At 38.8% G+C, this 19,438-nt stretch overlaps 1 protein-coding gene across 1 annotated transcript in view; it reads left to right on the top strand.

Moving 5' to 3' along the window:
* Window positions 1–19,438, top strand: part of mthfd1b (methylenetetrahydrofolate dehydrogenase (NADP+ dependent) 1b) — a 38,087-nt gene that overhangs the window by 16,482 nt on the left and 2,167 nt on the right. Inside the window, exons 11-26 of the mRNA XM_017475567.3 lie at window positions 168–341; window positions 2,046–2,182; window positions 2,259–2,305; window positions 3,086–3,193; window positions 4,845–4,919; window positions 5,117–5,219; window positions 5,363–5,439; window positions 5,555–5,695; window positions 8,434–8,502; window positions 9,373–9,484; window positions 11,835–11,974; window positions 13,719–13,760; window positions 14,985–15,085; window positions 15,611–15,788; window positions 17,126–17,233; window positions 19,094–19,246. Coding sequence (XP_017331056.1) covers window positions 168–341; window positions 2,046–2,182; window positions 2,259–2,305; window positions 3,086–3,193; window positions 4,845–4,919; window positions 5,117–5,219; window positions 5,363–5,439; window positions 5,555–5,695; window positions 8,434–8,502; window positions 9,373–9,484; window positions 11,835–11,974; window positions 13,719–13,760; window positions 14,985–15,085; window positions 15,611–15,788; window positions 17,126–17,233; window positions 19,094–19,246 — 1,765 coding nt within the window. The remainder of the gene's footprint in view (window positions 1–167; window positions 342–2,045; window positions 2,183–2,258; window positions 2,306–3,085; window positions 3,194–4,844; window positions 4,920–5,116; window positions 5,220–5,362; window positions 5,440–5,554; window positions 5,696–8,433; window positions 8,503–9,372; window positions 9,485–11,834; window positions 11,975–13,718; window positions 13,761–14,984; window positions 15,086–15,610; window positions 15,789–17,125; window positions 17,234–19,093; window positions 19,247–19,438) is intronic.

Genomic DNA, 19,438 nt, shown 5'->3' with positions numbered 1-19,438 from the left:
TCATCTTTCATTTTGACTGTCGCAAGCTACTTTCAAGCTGGAAAATAAATATATTTAATGTCTAAATATGTCATAACTTTCAGTGTGGTTTAGATAATCATTTATGTAAACTCTGTAACTGTCTGGCGTCTTACTACTGAGAATTTTACCTTGTCTCACTGTCACAGTGATATCATTATTTCCCGCTCCGGTGTACCCAAGCCCGTTGACCGTCTGGCCCAAGAGATCGGGCTTCTCTCGGATGAAGTTGAGCTGTATGGCAAGACCAAGGCCAAAGTCCAGTTGGAAACTATTGAACGATTGAAGTCCCAGGCTGATGGCAAATATGTGGTTGTTACTGGGTAAGAAATCTATTTTTAACAGTTGATCAAACATTTGAGTTTATGTAAAGAAATATTTTGTAAAAGGTATAAATTATCTGTGTGTATTTGTATAAAGTAAGAGGATTTCAGGATTTAGCTTTGTTCCAGTGTTGTGTATGAAATGGTGAGCGATGAGTCCAAAAATGTGGAATTACAGTGGGGGAAATGAGTATTGACCGCGTCAACATTTTTTTCAGTAAATATATTTCCAATGAGGCTATTCACATTAAATTTTCACCAGACATCAGTATTAACTCAAGAAATCCTGAAATAGAATTAAAGTATAATTAAAGTCCATAAATAAAGTTATGTGTAATAAAGTGGAATGACACAGGAAAAAAGTATTGAACATGCTAAGGATAAGCAGTTCTCCAAGCCAAGGTAAGGCAAGACACCAGCTGAAATCCGTAAGTAATTATACCTCCTATCTGTGCAAATTAATATCAGCTGGGTTTGTAAATTGATTGTCTATAAAAAGGCTTTTCATTACGAAGGTGTCACACAAGAAACATCTCATGATGGGTAAAAGCAAAGAGCTCTCCCAAGACCTTAACAACCTTATTGTTGTGAAATGTATTGATGGAATCGGATACAGACATTTTTCAAAACTTCTGAATCCTCCAGTAAGCACCATTGGGGCCATTATCCACAAGTGGAAGCAACATCACTCCGTCATCAACCGTCAGAAGAGTAGCCCAAGAGCCAAGGACCACTCAGAAAGAGCTCCAGAAACACTTGGAGGCAGCAGGTACCATCTTCACAGAGAAAACAATAGGCAATGCACTCCACTTCTCACGCTCAACCCACAAGACTCCATTACTACAGAAAAGGCATGTCGAAGCTCGTTTAAAGTTTGCTACAACTCATTTGGACAAGCCTATGAAATACTGGGAGAGTGTAGTCTGGTCAGACGAGAGCAAAATTTAACTTTTTTGTCTGTCATATTACACACCATGTTTGGAGAAGAAATGGTACTGCACATTACCATAAAAACACTACACCAACAGTGAAGTTTGGAGGTGGAAGCATCATTGTATGGGGCTGTTTTTCATCGCATGGTACTGGCAGACTTCATATAATTGAAGGAACGATGAATGGAGCCCTTTACCGGGAGATTCTTGAGAAGAATCTGCTGCCATCCACCAGGATGATGAAGATGAGACATGGGTGGACCTTCCAGCAGGACAATGATCCAAAGCACACAGCAAAGGAAACTCTCAATTGGTTTCAGAGGAAAAAAAATCAAGGCGTTAGAATGGCCCAGTCAATCACCTGACTTCAATCCAATTGAACAAGATGTAAAGACAATATGTTTAGAAGAATGGGCCAAAATCACACCTGAATACTGTGGCCGATTAATTTCTTTATACAGGAAGCATCTTGAAGCTGTCATTACAAACAAAGGTTTCTCCACTAAGTATTAAATACATTTCAGTTAGCGTGTTCAATACTTTTTCCTGTGTCATTCCTTTTTATTACACATAACTTTTATTTATGGACTTTAATGTTGTGAATTCGTTTTATTTATGGATTTCTTGAGTCAATACTGATGTCTGGTGAAAATTTCATGTGAATAACCTCATTGGAAATATATTTACTGAAAAAAATGTTGATGCGTCCAATTCTTATTTCCCCCACTGTATATGAATCGAGTCTATAAATGGTATGTGTTTGCTTTTGTAGAATCACTCCTACACCTCTTGGTGAGGGGAAAAGCACCACTACAATAGGGTTGGTGCAGGCTCTTGGTGCTCACCTCAACCGTAATGTGTTTGCCTGTGTGCGCCAGCCGTCTCAAGGCCCCACGTTTGGTATCAAAGGTAAGTCCTGTGGTCATGTTGCAGGATTTGCACAGCATGTCTCATCACTGAACATGGACATGTATTTTCTTACTAGGTGGTGCAGCTGGAGGTGGCTATTCTCAGGTTATTCCCATGGAAGAGGTAATCTTGCTGTTCTCTGGCTAATCTGCTGAATTGTTTCAGAAACTGGTCAGCAGTTTCCACTCTGTGGAAATTTTATTGACTGTTACCTAGGACTCCCATAAATGTTAAACATCTTACAGAAAGCTTCAACGTAGCAACCCATGGATTATGTGGAGCATCTGTCATACAAGTTACAGTGAATTAGCTAAGCCCAAAATGGCAAAATATTCAACTTTTAATGGTCTTAACAACAAATCATTGGTCAGACAATTAGGAAGAATTAAACAAATAGATGAAGTAACTTATTATGGGATAGCTTTTCTCTTTAGTTTCTTTAAATATTTAAACCTTGTGGGTGAACTTGCAGACAGCTTTTTATTTAGTTTTTTTTATTGTATTCATTTTATTTGATTATTTCTTCATATTTGAATTTTGTACACCCAGTAATGTGTTAGTTAGGATTTTTTTTCAAATAAAACATTTGAACCATTATCATGATTTTACCTTTGTGTACAAGAAGACTATATAAGTGAATTACTTTTGCAGCAAAAGTAAACGAGCAAGTGGTGGCACAGGAGGTCTCAGGACTGCATTTGTTTAATTCTTGCTAATTTCCTGACCAATGATTTGTCGTTAAGACCATTTAAAAGCTTAATATTTTTACCATTTTGAGCTTGGCCCATTTTTGTTTGCCCAGAAGTATAGAAAATGAATCAGTTGATCACAATTAAACTCAAGAATTCTCAAGGTATAAACATTAGTATATATTAATGTTTGTTGAATGTTTGTCGGTTTTAGTTTAATCTTCATCTCACTGGTGATATCCACGCCATCACTGCTGCGAATAACCTGGTGGCTGCTGCCGTTGATGCTCGTATGTTTCACGAAGCCACTCAGTCTGATAAGGTAAAGGATTCTTCCAGCATAGTTTGAGCTTATTGAGGAAAGCATCAGCGTAGTTACCTTATAAGGCTAGGTTGTATGACTAGGCAAACTGTCAAAGTACAGTTTAGTGAGAAGTTGCAAAATCATATTCCCTTTTTTAAATGACAATTAGAAAGTTCATTTGATTCGACGGTATAAAATTTGTATTGAATCTTTTAAAAATGTAACCTGTTCATTTTCCTCCTTTTCACTGGTAAATAGTTTACTTTTGTGGTCATTAAATGAAAGTAGCATTGATTTTAAATTAAAGTAACACAAATGGCATTTTGCTAGCAAACCTACCTGCCCTCCACTAATACTGGCATCCTTAGTAAATATGAGCGAAGAAGGCTGTGAAAAATTGTCTTTTATTGTTTAATCTTTTGTTAAAATAATTCACAAAATACTCTGCCCTCATGATATCGAACAATTGCAAACACAACACAGATTTATAAACTTTGTTAAATATGTGTGTGGAACAGTTATTGTCACCACTATGAATTCATATGAGAAAAATATATTTGAAGTATATTCAGATTTTTGTAAAAGAAAGATTTTTTGAGTACACCTGGGTGACTAGAAACAAGAAATTTTTCAACCATAACAGGGGTATAAATATGAGGGAACACATAGGCCAAATTCCCTTAGTCATTCATAACAATGGGTAAGACCAAGGAATATAGCTGTGATGTGAGGCAAAAGGTTGTTGAGCTTCACAAAATGGGAAGTAGCTATAAGAAAATAGCACAAGCATTGAAAATACCCATTTCACCATCAAGGCAATAATTAAGAAGTTCCAGTCAACTGGAAATGTTATGAATCAACCTGGAAGAGGACGTGTGTCTATATTGTCTCAACGCACTGTGAAGAGGATGGTGCGAGTGGCCAAAAAATCTCCCAAGGATCACAGCTGGAGAATTGCAGAAGTTAGTTGCATCCTGGTGTCAGAAAGTCTCCAAAACTACAATCTGAAGTCACCTTAATCACCACAAGTTGTTTGGAAGGGTTTCAAGAAAAAAGCCTCTACTCTCATCCAAAAACAAACTCAAGTGTCTTCAGTTTGCTAGACACTACTGGAACTTCAAATGGGATCGGGTTCTGTGGTCAGATGAAACCAAAATATAGTTTTTTGGCAATAAACACCAGAGGTGGTTTTGGCACGCACACAGAGGTAAAAGTATTTACCAAGGGTGCCAATAATAGTGATATATATGTATATGTGTGTGTATATGTATATAGGTGTGTGTGTGTGTGTGTGTGTATATATATATATATATATATATATATATATATATATATATATATATATATATATATATATATATATATATATATATATATATATATATAATGTATGTATGTATATATATATATATATATATATATATATATATATATATATATATATATATATATATATATATATATATATATATAATGTATGTATGTATGTATGTGTGTGTATATGTATGTATATGTGTGTATATGTATATATATATATATATAATGTGATTCATATCTGTTGTAATGTCTTTCAGTTTAATATTGTTGTCATATCGCCTGCCCCAAATGTAGTGTCATAATTACAGAATGTCTAACCTTTCAAGCGCTTATGAGTCTGTGATCCTTTCAGGCACTTTTTAACCGCCTGGTGCCACTGAGTGGAGGCCAGAGAACGTTTTCCCCCGTTCAGATCAACCGACTCAAAGTATGAATATTTATTTATCGCATGTTTTAACGATTACAAGAGGCTTGCGTTCTTTTCTTTTTTTTCTTTTTTCTTCTTAAATATTCAAACTGAACTTTCCATCAATATAATTTATTTGATAAAACATTAGCATTGCTGTTAATTTGTAACAATATTCCTTTGTCTACGAATAATGTGTTTGTGTGTTGTAACCACAGAAACTAGGCATTGAGAAAGCTGATCCGTCTGCGCTGACTGAGGAAGAGATCACTCGATTCGCCCGGCTGGACATCGACCCTGAATCGATCACCTGGCAAAGAGGTATGGATGATTGCAGTTTACTACTGTGTGCAAACATATTGATCACTCTTTCTTTTCACTTGTGCTGAAATACACACATTTCCTTCTAGATTTTATTTGAAATGATTGTTTTTTGTTGTTTCCCCCCCCTTCCCTTAATGCAGTGTTGGACACAAATGATCGATTCCTCCGAAAGATTACCATTGGCCAGAGCCCCACTGAGAAGGGCTATACCAGAACAGTAAGCATAATGGATGCACTGCATTATGGATGTACGCATGGTTGGTGTAGATATCGGAGTTTAAGTAGTAGTAAAGTGGCCGTTCTCGAGCTGGAAACATATGTGTGCTTTGCAGGCTCAGTTTGACATCACGGTGGCCAGTGAGATCATGGCTGTGTTGGCTCTCACCAGTAGTCTGGAGGACATGAGGCAGAGGCTGGCTAAAATGGTGGTGGCAACCAGTCGCAGTGGCGAACCCATCACCACAGAAGACCTGGTCAGTAATAGCCATTACATCTGAATTCAGTACAAGCTGTTTAAAATGAATCCCAACTGTGTAGCTGTTTGATTTTCTTTATAGTCTTCGTTGCTGTTTGTACGTCTTGTCATTCAGTCCCCTTTTCAGACGTTAATGCAAAATCGTCCCAACTCTGCGATATTCGTAGGAGCTTGCAATTTATAAAAAACGACCACAGATTTTCCGCAGGTTTGGGCCAAGACGTGTCATGTGACGTCATAACGATGCGTGCCAAAGCCATCTTCGATTCACGGGTGTCGAACACGAGTACAGCTAAAAGGTCTCGTTTAACAACAATCATCACGGCTAAAGACAGCGCAAAACATCGTCCGGTTTCACCAGTTTAAGTCACTTTATACAAAAAAGCATCACAAATGTTGAAAAAAGGCACAGTGAAGTCCAGCGTTTTTCAGTGCACAATCACAAAAAAAACCCTGTAAAATCCTGTACAGAATTTTTTTGTTTGCCTTTTTGTATATCTCCTCTGCCCCTCCAACAGAGACAGCCATCAAGCGTATATATTCTAGCCAAAAATTCGAATGAATCTATTATCTCAATATGCATACAATGGAGCTCAGGACTAAGATAACTGTAGCTCGATTGTCTGTGTGTGGAGCACTAGCTGTTACACTGAGTTGCATCAGCTTTAAAAGAGTCGACATTAATGGCTTAAGTATCTCAGATTACGTATCCGGGCTATCGGTTTCATCCTTTGGTCAAGTAGGTTCTGCAGAGCAACTTGCAAAAAAACTCTACATCCTGTTCACTTCAGCAATATATTTTTCACATTATTATTTGATGTGCTTCAGTTGGTTCACACATTTATTAGTGGTGCAAAGCACTTCATCTGCTGCTGCATGTGAATAGAGGACTTGGTCTGTTTTTGGTTTTTTTTCTTACATGGTCATTAGGAATGGGTAGCGAAACCTGGTATTAAACTGGCCCCGGTGCTAAATTCTGTAAGATCGTAGTATCGATAAGCTCTGACTCTATCGGTTCTGCTTTCGTTACTGGAGAAATTAAGAAAATTTATTTCCAGTTTATTATTGCTAAATAAACGCTATCTTGTACATTTAATCTCACCAACCATTTCTAATAATAATGAGTCTTTATTTATCACATATACATATGCACAGTGAAATTCTTTTCTTCACGTACTCCAGCATGTCAGGAAGTTGGGGTCAGAATGCAGGGTCAGCCATGATATAGCACCCCTGGGGCAGAGAGGGTTAAGGGCCTTGCTCAAGGGCCCAACAGTGGCAGCTTGGCGGTGCTGGGGCTTGAACACCTGACCTTCTGATCAGTAACCCAGAGCCTTAACCATCAAGCCAACACTGCCCTGCAAATATCTAATTTGCGATAATATTAAAACATTCGTATGCATTTTCGTTATTCGCAATCCAGAAGTGAGATGTCTCGTCTGTCACACGCAACAGCGAGCGCGCACACACAACACGAAAGCTCCGGCTTAATACACAGAGTGACGATGGTGGAGAGAACCACACGTTCAAAAGTGTGCTTACACGTCACTAGAGTTGATGCAGACAACGCTCTCTGGCCAGAAGTGCAACAAGATTTTTGCCTGTAACAGCGGGAACATAAGCACTCCCTCAAAGTATCTTTCAAAAGTGCATTATGCGCAGACAGAGAAATGGAAAGTTTTCGATTGCCTAGAGAGCCCATCTCTGGTTGCCCATTTATATCGGGTATGTATGCTAGCAGCCTTCCCAAATAACAATGATGTGTAATCATCACATAATCGAGGTGTCTTGCGGCATCGAAACAGCGTTCATCTCCGACATCGATCCAACATCTTGGTCATGTTGAATCGACGCTGTTCACGACGTGTAAAATCGTACTAATTGGATCGCTTACCGTAAGTTGAAATGATGATTTCATTCCGCAAAAGGACATTACGCGCTCAATGTATTTTCTACGTGTTTTTAAAATCCCAAATAAAGAAATAAATCGGTATGTAAAAATTTAGGCTATTAAATGCACATCACTTTCAGTTACTTTACAAATAGCCTACATATAAGTCTACATATAAAATTCTTCTGCAGTATATAAATCTTAAACACTAAAAAAAAATGCCTTCATACTGGTGCATTTACATATAGGTGTATAATAAACTTATTTTATATTAAAAGAAATAAAAAAAAAATAAAGCAATGTTAATCCTGTTCTCAATTTTTTTTCCCTTTTTTTTCATTAAAAAAAAAAAAAAACACACACACAAAGTACCGATAAGAATACCATTAAAGTACTGGATCGATAAACAGTATTGGTAAGAGTAGTAATACTGTTTAATGGTACACATCCCTACTGGTCCTATTAATTAGCTTTATTGCCAGTGAACGTGGCTCTGAGTTGCACCTAACCAGGATAGAGCGGTTGGGGAATAAAGACGATGAACGAGTGAGACGATAGACGGTCTTTTCAGAATCAGGAATACGAAGGAGATGTGGAAACAGTGACTTAACTGAACAAAATACGATCCAGATCAGCGCTCGGTCACCTCACATTTAAACACTTCATTGACGCTAGACAAGAACGTGTTTGTGTGCGACGAGAGAACACTACAGCTCATGGCTGAAATGGTAGGCCGAGACTTTGTACCTTTTTGTTGAGGGCTTTTAACTAGACAGTTGACAAGCACAACTGAAGGATTTATGATTAGTCCAGCCCTGCTTTATCTTATCTCAATCTCTTTTCAGGGAGTGTGCGGAGCACTGACGGTGCTAATGAGAGATGCCATCAAACCCAACCTTATGCAGACCCTAGAGGTATGAGAACCTACAATACATATGTGTGTATGTGTATGTGTGTGCTGGATTTGTATACAACTATGAGCTTTAGGTATAGCTTCTGCTCCTGAGTTAATGGGTTTGGACCGAGCGGTGGGACTTTGCATTCATCCGTTTTACATTTCAAAATGAAAATTGGGCAACAAGGAAACATCTTTTTGTTTAGTTGTTTTTCTTTTCTTTTCTTGGCACACACTAAAATAAGAAATTTATTAATTTCTTCATAACATTTTTTTTTTTTTTAAAGAAAAGAAATATTAACTTGTTTTGAGTTGTTTTGTCTAAAATTCATCTGAATTCATAATTCAAATGTGAAAAATGCTCAAGTAGGCTACAAGTATATCTACATTTCAGTTCTTTTTTCTGGTTAGGATGTCTACTCTGGAACAGAATTTTATTATTATTATTTTTATAATTAAAAAAAAAAAAAAAGATATCCTGATAATGGGATCAACATGTGCATAAATAAATTTTGGGTGATTAAAACATTCTCACTGCCACCATGTCATCCTCTTTTATCATCACCCTCTTACTCTTTTAAAAATAAATAAATAAATAAAAATAAAATACTTCAAAGGTAACCGTATTAACAGTACATCGAACGCCAATGGCAATGTTTCCTCTACCCTTCTTGCTACCAGATACCGAAATAATTCCTGATACACATCCAGGTCATTGAAGATTGATCATGAATTGTATCCCCAAAATGTGTCTGAATTAATTAAAGAAAAAAAAAGATTAAAAGCGTGCAAAGGAGACAGCATAGACAATACACTCAGTTGGTTTTCTGTGCTTAGCCTATCTTTCTTATAAGAAAAATGACCAAAGTGATTCATGTTTCTGTTTTAGGGAAACCCTGTGTTTGTTCACGCCGGCCCTTTTGCCAACATCGCCCATGGGAACTCTTCCATCCTGGCTGATAAAATTGCTCTGAAGCTTGTAGGGCCTGATGGATTTGTAGGTATGACAAATAAAGCTTTTGATGAAGTTCCTACTGGCATGATTCAGTGACCAAGACCATCATCTTTTATTAATAGTAGGTAGTATTAAAGAAAAACTATTGACATTAGCATTGTTCAGCTTGCTCAACCCTTTCTCACAGTACACTGGCGATCTACTAATCAGGTATGTTCGGGTATCAGTATGAGCAAATTAATTATTTTATTGCCGCAAGTCTGGTATAAGATTAGTAAGGACACTGTTGGTTTTCTGTGTGTAGAGTATCGAGACTCTGAGTTTAGTACTGGTGAGCAGGGTCCATGGGAATGGGGACGGGTGTGAGCCCCCTGCTGGGCAAACAATTCACATTTCTCCACAAGAACACTGGTACACAGATAAAACAGACAGTACAACTAAAGCTTTTATAATAAAACACTGTATACAACTGACACAATAAAATACTAACATTTAATCCTAGTAGGCTAGGTAAAAAAAAAAAAGAAATGCTTATGAAAACCTGCAAATTATTAAAGCCTTGAGTGACCCCTTCCATATGAGCTATTAATCACTACTGTGGAGTGTGACATCTCAAACAAAATCCAATGCTGAACACTGGCCTCGGGCAAAAAAGAGTTAATGGTTCTCAAACTTTTGCAACCAATAGCCACTTTAACTCTCAGATAAATGCCACAGATCCCTTTTCATAATATAAACAAGTGTAATAATATTTTGGCTATTTATTAGCACCATAGAGCTTTTTATTCTTGAACTCTCCACCAACATAGCACAGTAGGTTCAAGTTGATGTTATTTATAGTTATACTTGTTTTTGAATTCTTCAGGTTTGGATTAGTGACCAATAAGCTAATCATTTTAGGAAGTCAATAATACATACTGTTGCAATCAAAGTTATTAAACCCCCATTACAAATCAGGTTTATTGTCAAAACTTAGACTTTCAACTGTTTGCAATGAACAAATCAAACAAAAGCAATTGAAATAGTTCAACACAACGAATGCTTCAAGTAGTTTCCCCAAATTCAACTGAAAATACAACTTATGACTTCTCCAGTTTAAAAATTATTCAAACCCTTCATGGGAAGCATCTTTAGTACTTAGTAGAGCACCCTTTTACTGTTATGACGTGCTGCAAACGATATACATACCTTCTGGCAGCGTTATTGAGGAATCTTAGCCCATTCCTCATGAGCAATGGCCTCCAGTTCAGTAATGTTCTTGGGTTTGTGTGCTGTAACCGCCTTCTTCAAATCCCATCAGAGAAGATTTTCTATGGGGTTCAAGTCAGGTGACTATGATGACCCTGTAGAATCTTCCAGAACTTCTTCTGAAACCAAGCCTTGGTGGAATTTGAGGCATGCTTGGGATCATTGTCCTGTTGGAAGGTCCAATGGTACCCAAGCTTCAGCTTCACAAGCTGCAGGTTTCCAGTGCCAGAGGGTGCAAAGCAGCCCCAGAGCATCACCAAGCCTCCACCATGCTTGACTGTGGACAGTGTTCTTTCTTTATTCTTCTTCCTCCACACATACCGCTGATCCATCATGCCGAAAAGTTCCAGTTTTTACATTGCTCCATAGAACAGAATCCCAAATCTTCTGTGGCTTATTTATGATTTTGAGACGACATTTCTTGTTCTTTAGGGTCAGTAGTGGTGTACGTCTTGGAGTTCTGGCATGGAAACTTTCTGCGTTTAGTACGCGCCTTAATGTGATCACTGAAACCTTGTGCATGTTGCAACCAAGTGTTGCTGCAGGTCTTTTGCAGTCATTCGAGGGTTTTTCACAACCTGCCTTCTCAGAAATCTGGTTGCAGCCATTGATGGCTTCCTTTTTCTGCCCTGTCCAGGTATTTCATTCATTTTCTACCCCTAGCCAGTTCAGGTATTGCATGTGTTCCAGCTCAAGCACACCTGCTGAAACTAATGAAGCCCTTGATTAGTTGCATCAGGTGTGCTTGAATCATTTTGCAACTGGAGAAATCATTATAAATTGTATTTTCAGTTGAATTTGGCGAAACCACTTGAAGCATTCATTGTGTTTGAACTATTTCAATTGCTTTTGTTCGATTTGTTCATTGCAAACATCTGAAAGTCTGTAAATTTTGACAATAAACCTGATTTGCATTGGTGGTCAAATAATTTTGATTGCAACGGTATAATAACTTTGAGAATGATGGATTGTGATCTCCACCACTGAGGGGGAAAAAAATAATAATAGATTACTGACCCCTAGGGGTTCCTGGACCTTACTTTGAGGACCACCGACTTAATTAATTTTCCCTTTTGCTACATACCCGTAGCCGAATTGTCATGTTTATTTGTAATCTTCTTTTGTCCTTGGTGCTTTCTTTCTGGCAGTAACTGAGGCAGGCTTTGGTGCAGACATCGGCATGGAGAAGTTTTTCAACATTAAGTGTCGTTACTCCGGGCTGCGGCCTCACGTGGTGGTGCTGGTGGCCACAGTGAGAGCACTGAAGATGCATGGGGGTGGACCAACAGTGAGTTGGAGCATTTATTAATAGCTAATAAAAGTGTGATTCTTGGTGATCCCGAGACAGGGTCATGGGCGCACAAGGCTCATTGATGCACATGTGGAGCGAAGCCTAGACTGCTAGCCCACAGAAGACCTACTGTAGCACAGATTACTGAAAAAGGTAATGTTGGTTGTGATAGAAAGGTGTCAGAACACAGTGCATTGCAGCTTGCTGGGTATGGGGCTGCGTAGCTGCAGACCAGTACCCATACCTGACCCCTGTCCACCACGAAAACCACCTACAATGGGCACCTAAGTATCAGAACTGGACCATGGAGCAATGGAAGAAGGTGGCCTGGTCTGATGATTCCTGTTTTCTTTTACATCATGTGGACGGCCGGGTGCGTGTGCGTCACTTATCCAGGGAAGAGATGGCACCAGGATGCACTATGGGTAGAAGGTAAGGCAGCAGAGGCAGTGTGATGCTCTGGGCAATATTTTGCTGGGAAACCTTGGGTCCTGGTGTTCATGTGGATGTTACTTTGACACGTACCACCTACTTAAAACTGTCGCAGACCAAGTACACCCCTTAATGGCAACGGTATTCCCTAATGACAGTGGGTTCTTTCAGCAGGATAATGCACCCATAATACATCCTGGTGCCATCTCTTTCCCAGGTAAGTGATGCACACGCACCCGGCCGTCCACATGATGTGAAAGAAAACATGATTCATCAGACCAGTTCACCTTCTTCCATCTCTCCATGTTCCAGTTCTGATGCTCACATGCCCGTTGTAGTGCATTTGGCAGTGGACAGGGGTCAGCATGGGCGCGCTGACTGGTCTGCAGCTATGCAACGCACTGTGTGTTCTGACAGCTGTCCATCGTAGCCAGCATTAACTTTTTCAGCAATCTGTGCTACAGTAGTTCTTCTGTGGGATCAGACCAGACGGGCTAGCCCTTGCTTCCCATGTGCATCAGTGAGCCTTGGGGGCCCATGACCCTGTCTCAGGTTCACCAGTTGACCGTCCTTGGACCACATTTGGTAGGTCCTAACCACTGCATACTGGGAACACCCCACAAGACCTGCCGTTTTGGAGATGCTCTGACCCAGTCATCCATCCATCACAATTTGGCCTTGTAAAAGTCGCTCAGATTCTTACGCACGCCCATTTATCCTGCTTCCAACACATCAACTGACAAGTGAACTGATTGTTCACTTGCTGCTTAATATATCCCACTACTAGACAGGTGCCCTTGTAACAAGATAATCACTGTCATTCACTTCACCTGTCCGTGGATTTAATTTAAATTAATTAAATTTAATTTAAAACGCATACACACACGTTGACTAGACATGCATACAGCAAATAGTATGTTACATTCCTAGTGTACTAACTAGGTCATAGTGGAGTCATTAACATCAAACAGTTGACAGGGAAGCCGAATATTTTTCCTTTAGGTTACTAAAGGTGACTTTTTATTGGGTTACTGCTGCTGTGCTGTTCTGTGCTCAGATTTTGTATCGTCCCTCGCCTTTTCTTTTTCTGACCACATGCCTGGAACTTAAGCAATATATATACAGAAGCAATATAACCAATTCATGGGAAATATTAATTATTTAGGCTCTACATCAGTAGTAATGCCCTTATTGGATAGATTTTAATTCCTCATATTTAAAAGTGACACGCTGGAGTGAAATTGTCTTTGTTTGTTTGCATGTTTGCTTTACTGCAGTGCATTTGAAATGTGTGTTTATTTTTTTCCAGGTCACAGCTGGCATGCCTCTTCCAAAGGAATATATAGAAGAGGTGATGATATCTCAGTTCTTCTGTTTGGGGCAAATTTCCTGATGCATTTTATACCAGTAACATGCCTTTTCATAATACTGCTGTGTAGAAATATTATACAGTTATGTCGAAAAGTTTGCATACCCCTTGCAGAACCTGCTAAATCTTTATACTGTTAACAAAATAGGAGGGATCATAAAAATCCCATGTTGTGTTTTATTTAGTTCTGTCCTGAATAAGCTATTTCACATAACAGATGTTTACATATAGTCCACAACACCAGATAATAGCTGGATTTATAAAAAAAAAAAAACAACAACCAACAATTACCCCATTCAAAAGTTTACACACCCTTGATTCTTAATACTGTGTGATGTTACCTGGATGATCCACGACTGTTTTTATGTTTTGTGATAGTTGTTCATGAGTCCCTTGTTTGTCCTGAGCAGTTAAACTACCCACTGTTCTTCAGAAAAATCCTCCAGGTCCTGCTCATTCTTTGCTTTTCCAGCATCTTCTGCATATTTATCTCCTTCCCATGAGATCCATGCTTTCATTAATTTGTTTAAAGCTCTTGGGGTTTTTTTCATTTAATACCGCCGTTCAGAAGCTACATAAGATGTTTACATGTTTCCTGTTCAAAAGTTTCCATCCCCCTGGCTCTTAATGTATCGTGTTCCCTTCTTGAGCATCAGTGAATGTTTGCACCTTTTGTAATAGTTGTGTACGAGTCCCTCAGTTGTCCTCAGTGTGAAAATATGGATCTGAACATCATATATCCGCTGTTGGAAAGGGGTCAAATATGCAGAATATGCTGGAAAAGCAAAGAATGTGCAGCATCTGGAGGATTTTTCTGAAGAACAGTGGGCAGTTTAACTGCTCAGGACAAACAAGGGACTCATGAACAACTATCACATAACATAAACACAGTTGTGGATCATCCAGGTAACATCACACAGTATTAAGAATCAAGGGTGTGTAAACTTTTGAACGGGGCAATTTGTGTAAATTCGGCTATTGTCTTGTGGACTATATGTAAACATCTGTTATGTGAAATAGCTTATTCAGGACAAAACTAAATAACAAACAACATATGATTTTTATGATCCCTTTTATTTTGTTAACAGTATTAAGATTTAGCAGATTCTGCAAGGGGTATGCAAACTTTGGGGCTTAACTGTATCTGTACAGTTTTCTAATAGAAACCTGACCTAACTATGACTTATGGGTATGGCGGTCTTCTAGAACCTGGAGCTGGTGGAGAAAGGCTGCAGCAACCTGAGGAAGCAGATTGAGAATGCCAAGCACTTTGGTGTGCCAGTTGTTGTAGCAGTCAATGCTTTCAAGTAAGAGACTATATATGCATAAAATAAATTGAATATTGCACACAGACTACACATTCCATTCAAGAGAGCTAGGTCAGATTGTATTACATTGAAAGATGTATTATTTATGCATAGTTCTCGATTCTGATTGGTCAAGAGGTGTTGATATTTTTTGTTTTGTTTCTGTAACAGCAGAGAAGTTGCGCAACTTTAAATGTAATTATAAATGGATAAAAAGTATGACATCATTCTTTAATGAATAAGAATTGTAATCATTAGCAAATTGGTGTGGTATAAGAAGAGCAACACTTTAGGACGTGCTGCTAAAGGAAATAAATCGACTTGCGGTGGTAAGAATAACTCCGCTTCTTGTCTGCACATGTCGTACCACTCTTGGTGGTGCTGATTATTTTCCCTTAACAGCATGCCATGCAGTGTTTGACACCTTACATTGGAGTTCAGATGACATTTGAATGTGAATGTTCTCTCTCTCTCTCTCTCTCTCTCTCTCTCTCTCTCTCTCTCTCTGTGTGTGCTTGTGTGCAGGACCGACACTGATGCTGAACTGCAGCTGATCTGTGAGCTGGCTAAACAGGCAGGAGCTTTTGATGCAGTGCCCTGCACTCACTGGGCAGACGGGGGCGCTGGAGCCACGGAGTTGGGCAAAGCTGTGCAGAAAGCTGCAGAGGCACCCAGCAACTTCAGCTTCCTGTACAACACTGAGGTAATATCATTCATGCTTTCAGCACTTCTGCTGTACTTTATACAGTTGTGCTCAAAAATGTACATACCCCTTGCAGAATCTGCAAAATGTTGTTAATTAAATAAGATCAAATAAAATCATTTTGTTATTTAGTTCTGTCCTGAATAAGCTATTTGACATGACAGATGTTTACATAAAGTCCACAAGACACAATAATAACTGAATTTAAACAAATGAACCAGTTCAAAAGTTTACACATGCTCGATTCTTAATACCGTGTGTCGTTACCTGGATGATCCACGACTGTTTTTATGTTTTGTGACAGTTGTTCATGAGTTCCTTGTTTGTCCTGAGCAGTTAAACTGCCCACTGTTCTTCAGAAAAATCTTCCAGGTCCTGCACATTCTTCGCTTTTCCATCTTCTGCATATTTGACCCTTTTCCAGCAGCGGTTATATGATGTTCAGATCCATCTTTTCACACTGAGGACAACTGAGGGACTCGTACACAACTGTTACAAAGGGTGCAAACATTCACTGATGCTCAAGAAGGCAACACTATACGTTAAGAGCCAGGGGGGTGTAAACTTTTGAACAGGATGATCGGTGTAAATTATTATTTTGTTTAAAGATCTTATTTTTTTTCCATTTAGTACTGCCCTTAAGGCGCTAAATAAGATGTTTGCATGTCTCCCAGAAGACGAAATAATAACAATTTACACCGTTCATCCAATTCAAAAGTTTACACCCCCCTGACTCTTAATGTATCGTGTTGCCTTCTTGAGCATCAGTGAATGTTTGCACCTTTTGTAATAGTTGTGTACGAGTCCCTCAGTTGTCCTCAGTGTGAAAATATGGATCTAAATATCAAATAGCCGCTGTTGGAAAGGGGTCGAATATGCAGAATATGCTGGAAAAGCGGATAATGTGCAGGACCTGGAGGATTTTTCTGAATAACAGTGGGGAGTTTAACTGCTCAGGACAAACAAGGGACTCATGAACAACCATCACAAAACAAAAACAACAGTCGTGGCTCATCCAGGTAACAATAAACGGTATAAGGAATCGAGCGTGTGTAAAATTTTGAACTAGTTCATTTGTGTAAATTCAGTTATTATTGTGTCGTTTTATTGGACTTTACGTAAACATCTGTCATGTCAAATAGCTTATTCAGGGCAGAAATAAATAAACAACAATATGCAGTTTTAATGATCCTTCTTGTTGTTTAAATTATTAACATTTGGCAGATTCTGCGAGGCATATGTAAATTTATGAGCACAATTGTATACTTCATATATAATACTTCGCTGTTTGGGAGTCATGTATCTGTATAAATTGCTTCTTTGTTGCGATTCTTTAGTTGCCTGTCGTCGATAAGATCAGAATAATTGCGCAGAAGATTTACGGAGCAGATGATGTCGAGCTCCTCCCAGAAGCTCAGCGGAAAGTGGAGCTATACACCAAACAGGTAAGACATTTATCAGGATTGTGCCTTGTGTGAGCACTTAAGTCACACTTCAGCTCCAGCATCCAAATAATGGTACAGGTGTAATATAGTAAATCAGTGGGATGTAATGACATGGTGTAGTTTAGGAAACTTTTGTGAGAATGTTGAAGTATTTGAGTTATTATAGTCACCAGCGTGTCCAGTTTTTTTTGGGGGGGTGTTTAAGACAAATTTTTTAATTAGTCTAAAATGACATTCTATGAATTAAAAGTCATAAGCAACAGGAACTGTGTGGCCAAAAGTTTGTGGACACCTGACTACAACACTTATGTGCTTGTTGAACATCCCATTCCAGATTCAGTCCCCTTTTTGCTCTTATAATAACCTCCACTCTTCTAGGAAGGCTTTCCACTAGATTTTGGAACATGGCTGTGGTGATTTGTGCTCATTCAGCCACAAGAACGTTAGTGAGGTCGGGCACTGATGTAGGATGAGAAGGCCTGGGGTGCAGACAGTGTTCCAGTTAATCATAAATGTATTCAGTGGTGTTGAGGTCAGGGCTCTGTGCAGGACGCTCATATTCTTTCACTCACAATGGCAAACCATGTCTTCATGGAACGCTCTTTGTGTACAGGGGCATTATCATGCTGGAGCAGGTTTGGGTCTCTTGGTTCCAGTGAAGGGAAATTGTAATGCTACAGCATGCAAAGACATTGTATACAACTGTGTGGTTCTAACTTTGTGGCAGCAGTTTGGGGAAGAAACACATGGTCAGGTGTCCACATATTTTTGACCTTCGGCCTAGATTGAAGTTTTTGTTAGTCTACGATAATTCGAGTTTTGCCATTTCTTTTTAATAACACTTACTTTTCCAGCCTTTTGTTGCCCCCGTCCCAACTTTTTTGAGTCGTGCTGCGGCCATGAAATTCAAAATTGCCTTTTTTTTTTCTTTTTCTTAAAATGGTACATTTCTTCAGGTTAAACATGTGTTCTATTGTGAATAACACAATTTTATGAGATTTGCAAATCATGTCATTCTGTTTTTGTTTTCATTTTATGCAGTGTCCCATTTATTTATTTATTTTTTAATTGGGGTTGTACTTTCAACCAACATGGCCACAGAACAGCAAATAACATTGCTGGTTAAAACTTGTGTCTGGCAAGAAATCTGAAGTTCACTGCATTCCTTCTATAGATGGAGTGTTTTTATTTTTAAGTTATTAAAAAGGTTATTTTTAGATTTGGTATGTCATCACTGCAAGCTTGTATCTGCAAAATCTTGTATTGCATTTTGAAGTAGCATTGAAAACATCTTGAGTAATATCGGGGTGAACAAGCAAATTTAGTGTCTGCACTAACTAGGCATTTCATTCATCGTTGAACTAATGCCAGGTGACACAACAGTAGAGTGCTTCACAGAGACACAACTCAAGACAGGGTGTGCTACATTAGAAACTTAGAAGGTTAGACGTTAATGATCATTTACTGATTTTGTTTGTTTTAGTCTGTATTGCTGCACTGAACTAGCAACCAACTGTCCGGGCAAACAAAACATTTTACTGGGCAGCACACTGGACCTTGTACTTGCCCAGTAAGAAAATTAATTCACGATGTGTCCAGATAGCTTTCAGATAGCTGTAGACCCCGTGAGTCCCACAGCAGAATTCCATTAAATCAGAGTAGATGTCTTTTTATCGTCTCTGATTTGCCAACTTGTGTTGTGTTGTGAAAGTTGTGCAGATGTACCATGGGTAAAATAATTGCACAAGAACACATGTGCACACGTGTATGTGAAATCAAACTGCTTGCAATGCTCATGAATGATTTCCATATTATGTTATGAAAGAGGTTTTTTTTTTTCTTTCTTCTCCTTCTTTGTAGGGTTTTGGCAATTTGCCCATCTGTATGGCAAAGACTCATCTGTCTCTTTCTCACGATGCTGAAAAGAAGGGTGTGCCCACTGGCTTTGTCCTACCTATTCGTGATATTCGTGTGAGCGTTGGGGCTGGGTTTCTCTACCCACTAGTTGGCACGGTGAGCACTTCGAAGAGTCATCGTCGCTGGTTCTTTCTTTGCATACACTATGAATTAAGATAGGAAATATGTTCAAGAAATATGTTCTGACTTTATTGGCTTTACCAAGACTTACCATTTACATCTTTGCCTGATCGAAAACTGTTGGACTGATAATAGTCACTGCACTGAAAATACTAGCAAACCTTGTAT

The sequence above is a fragment of the Ictalurus punctatus genome, chromosome 9, assembly GCF_001660625.3.
Source record: "Ictalurus punctatus breed USDA103 chromosome 9, Coco_2.0, whole genome shotgun sequence".
NCBI classification, from domain to species: domain Eukaryota; kingdom Metazoa; phylum Chordata; class Actinopteri; order Siluriformes; family Ictaluridae; genus Ictalurus; species Ictalurus punctatus.
Note: the sequence above shows the minus strand (reverse complement) of the source record. Positions and strands in the feature narration are given on the sequence as shown.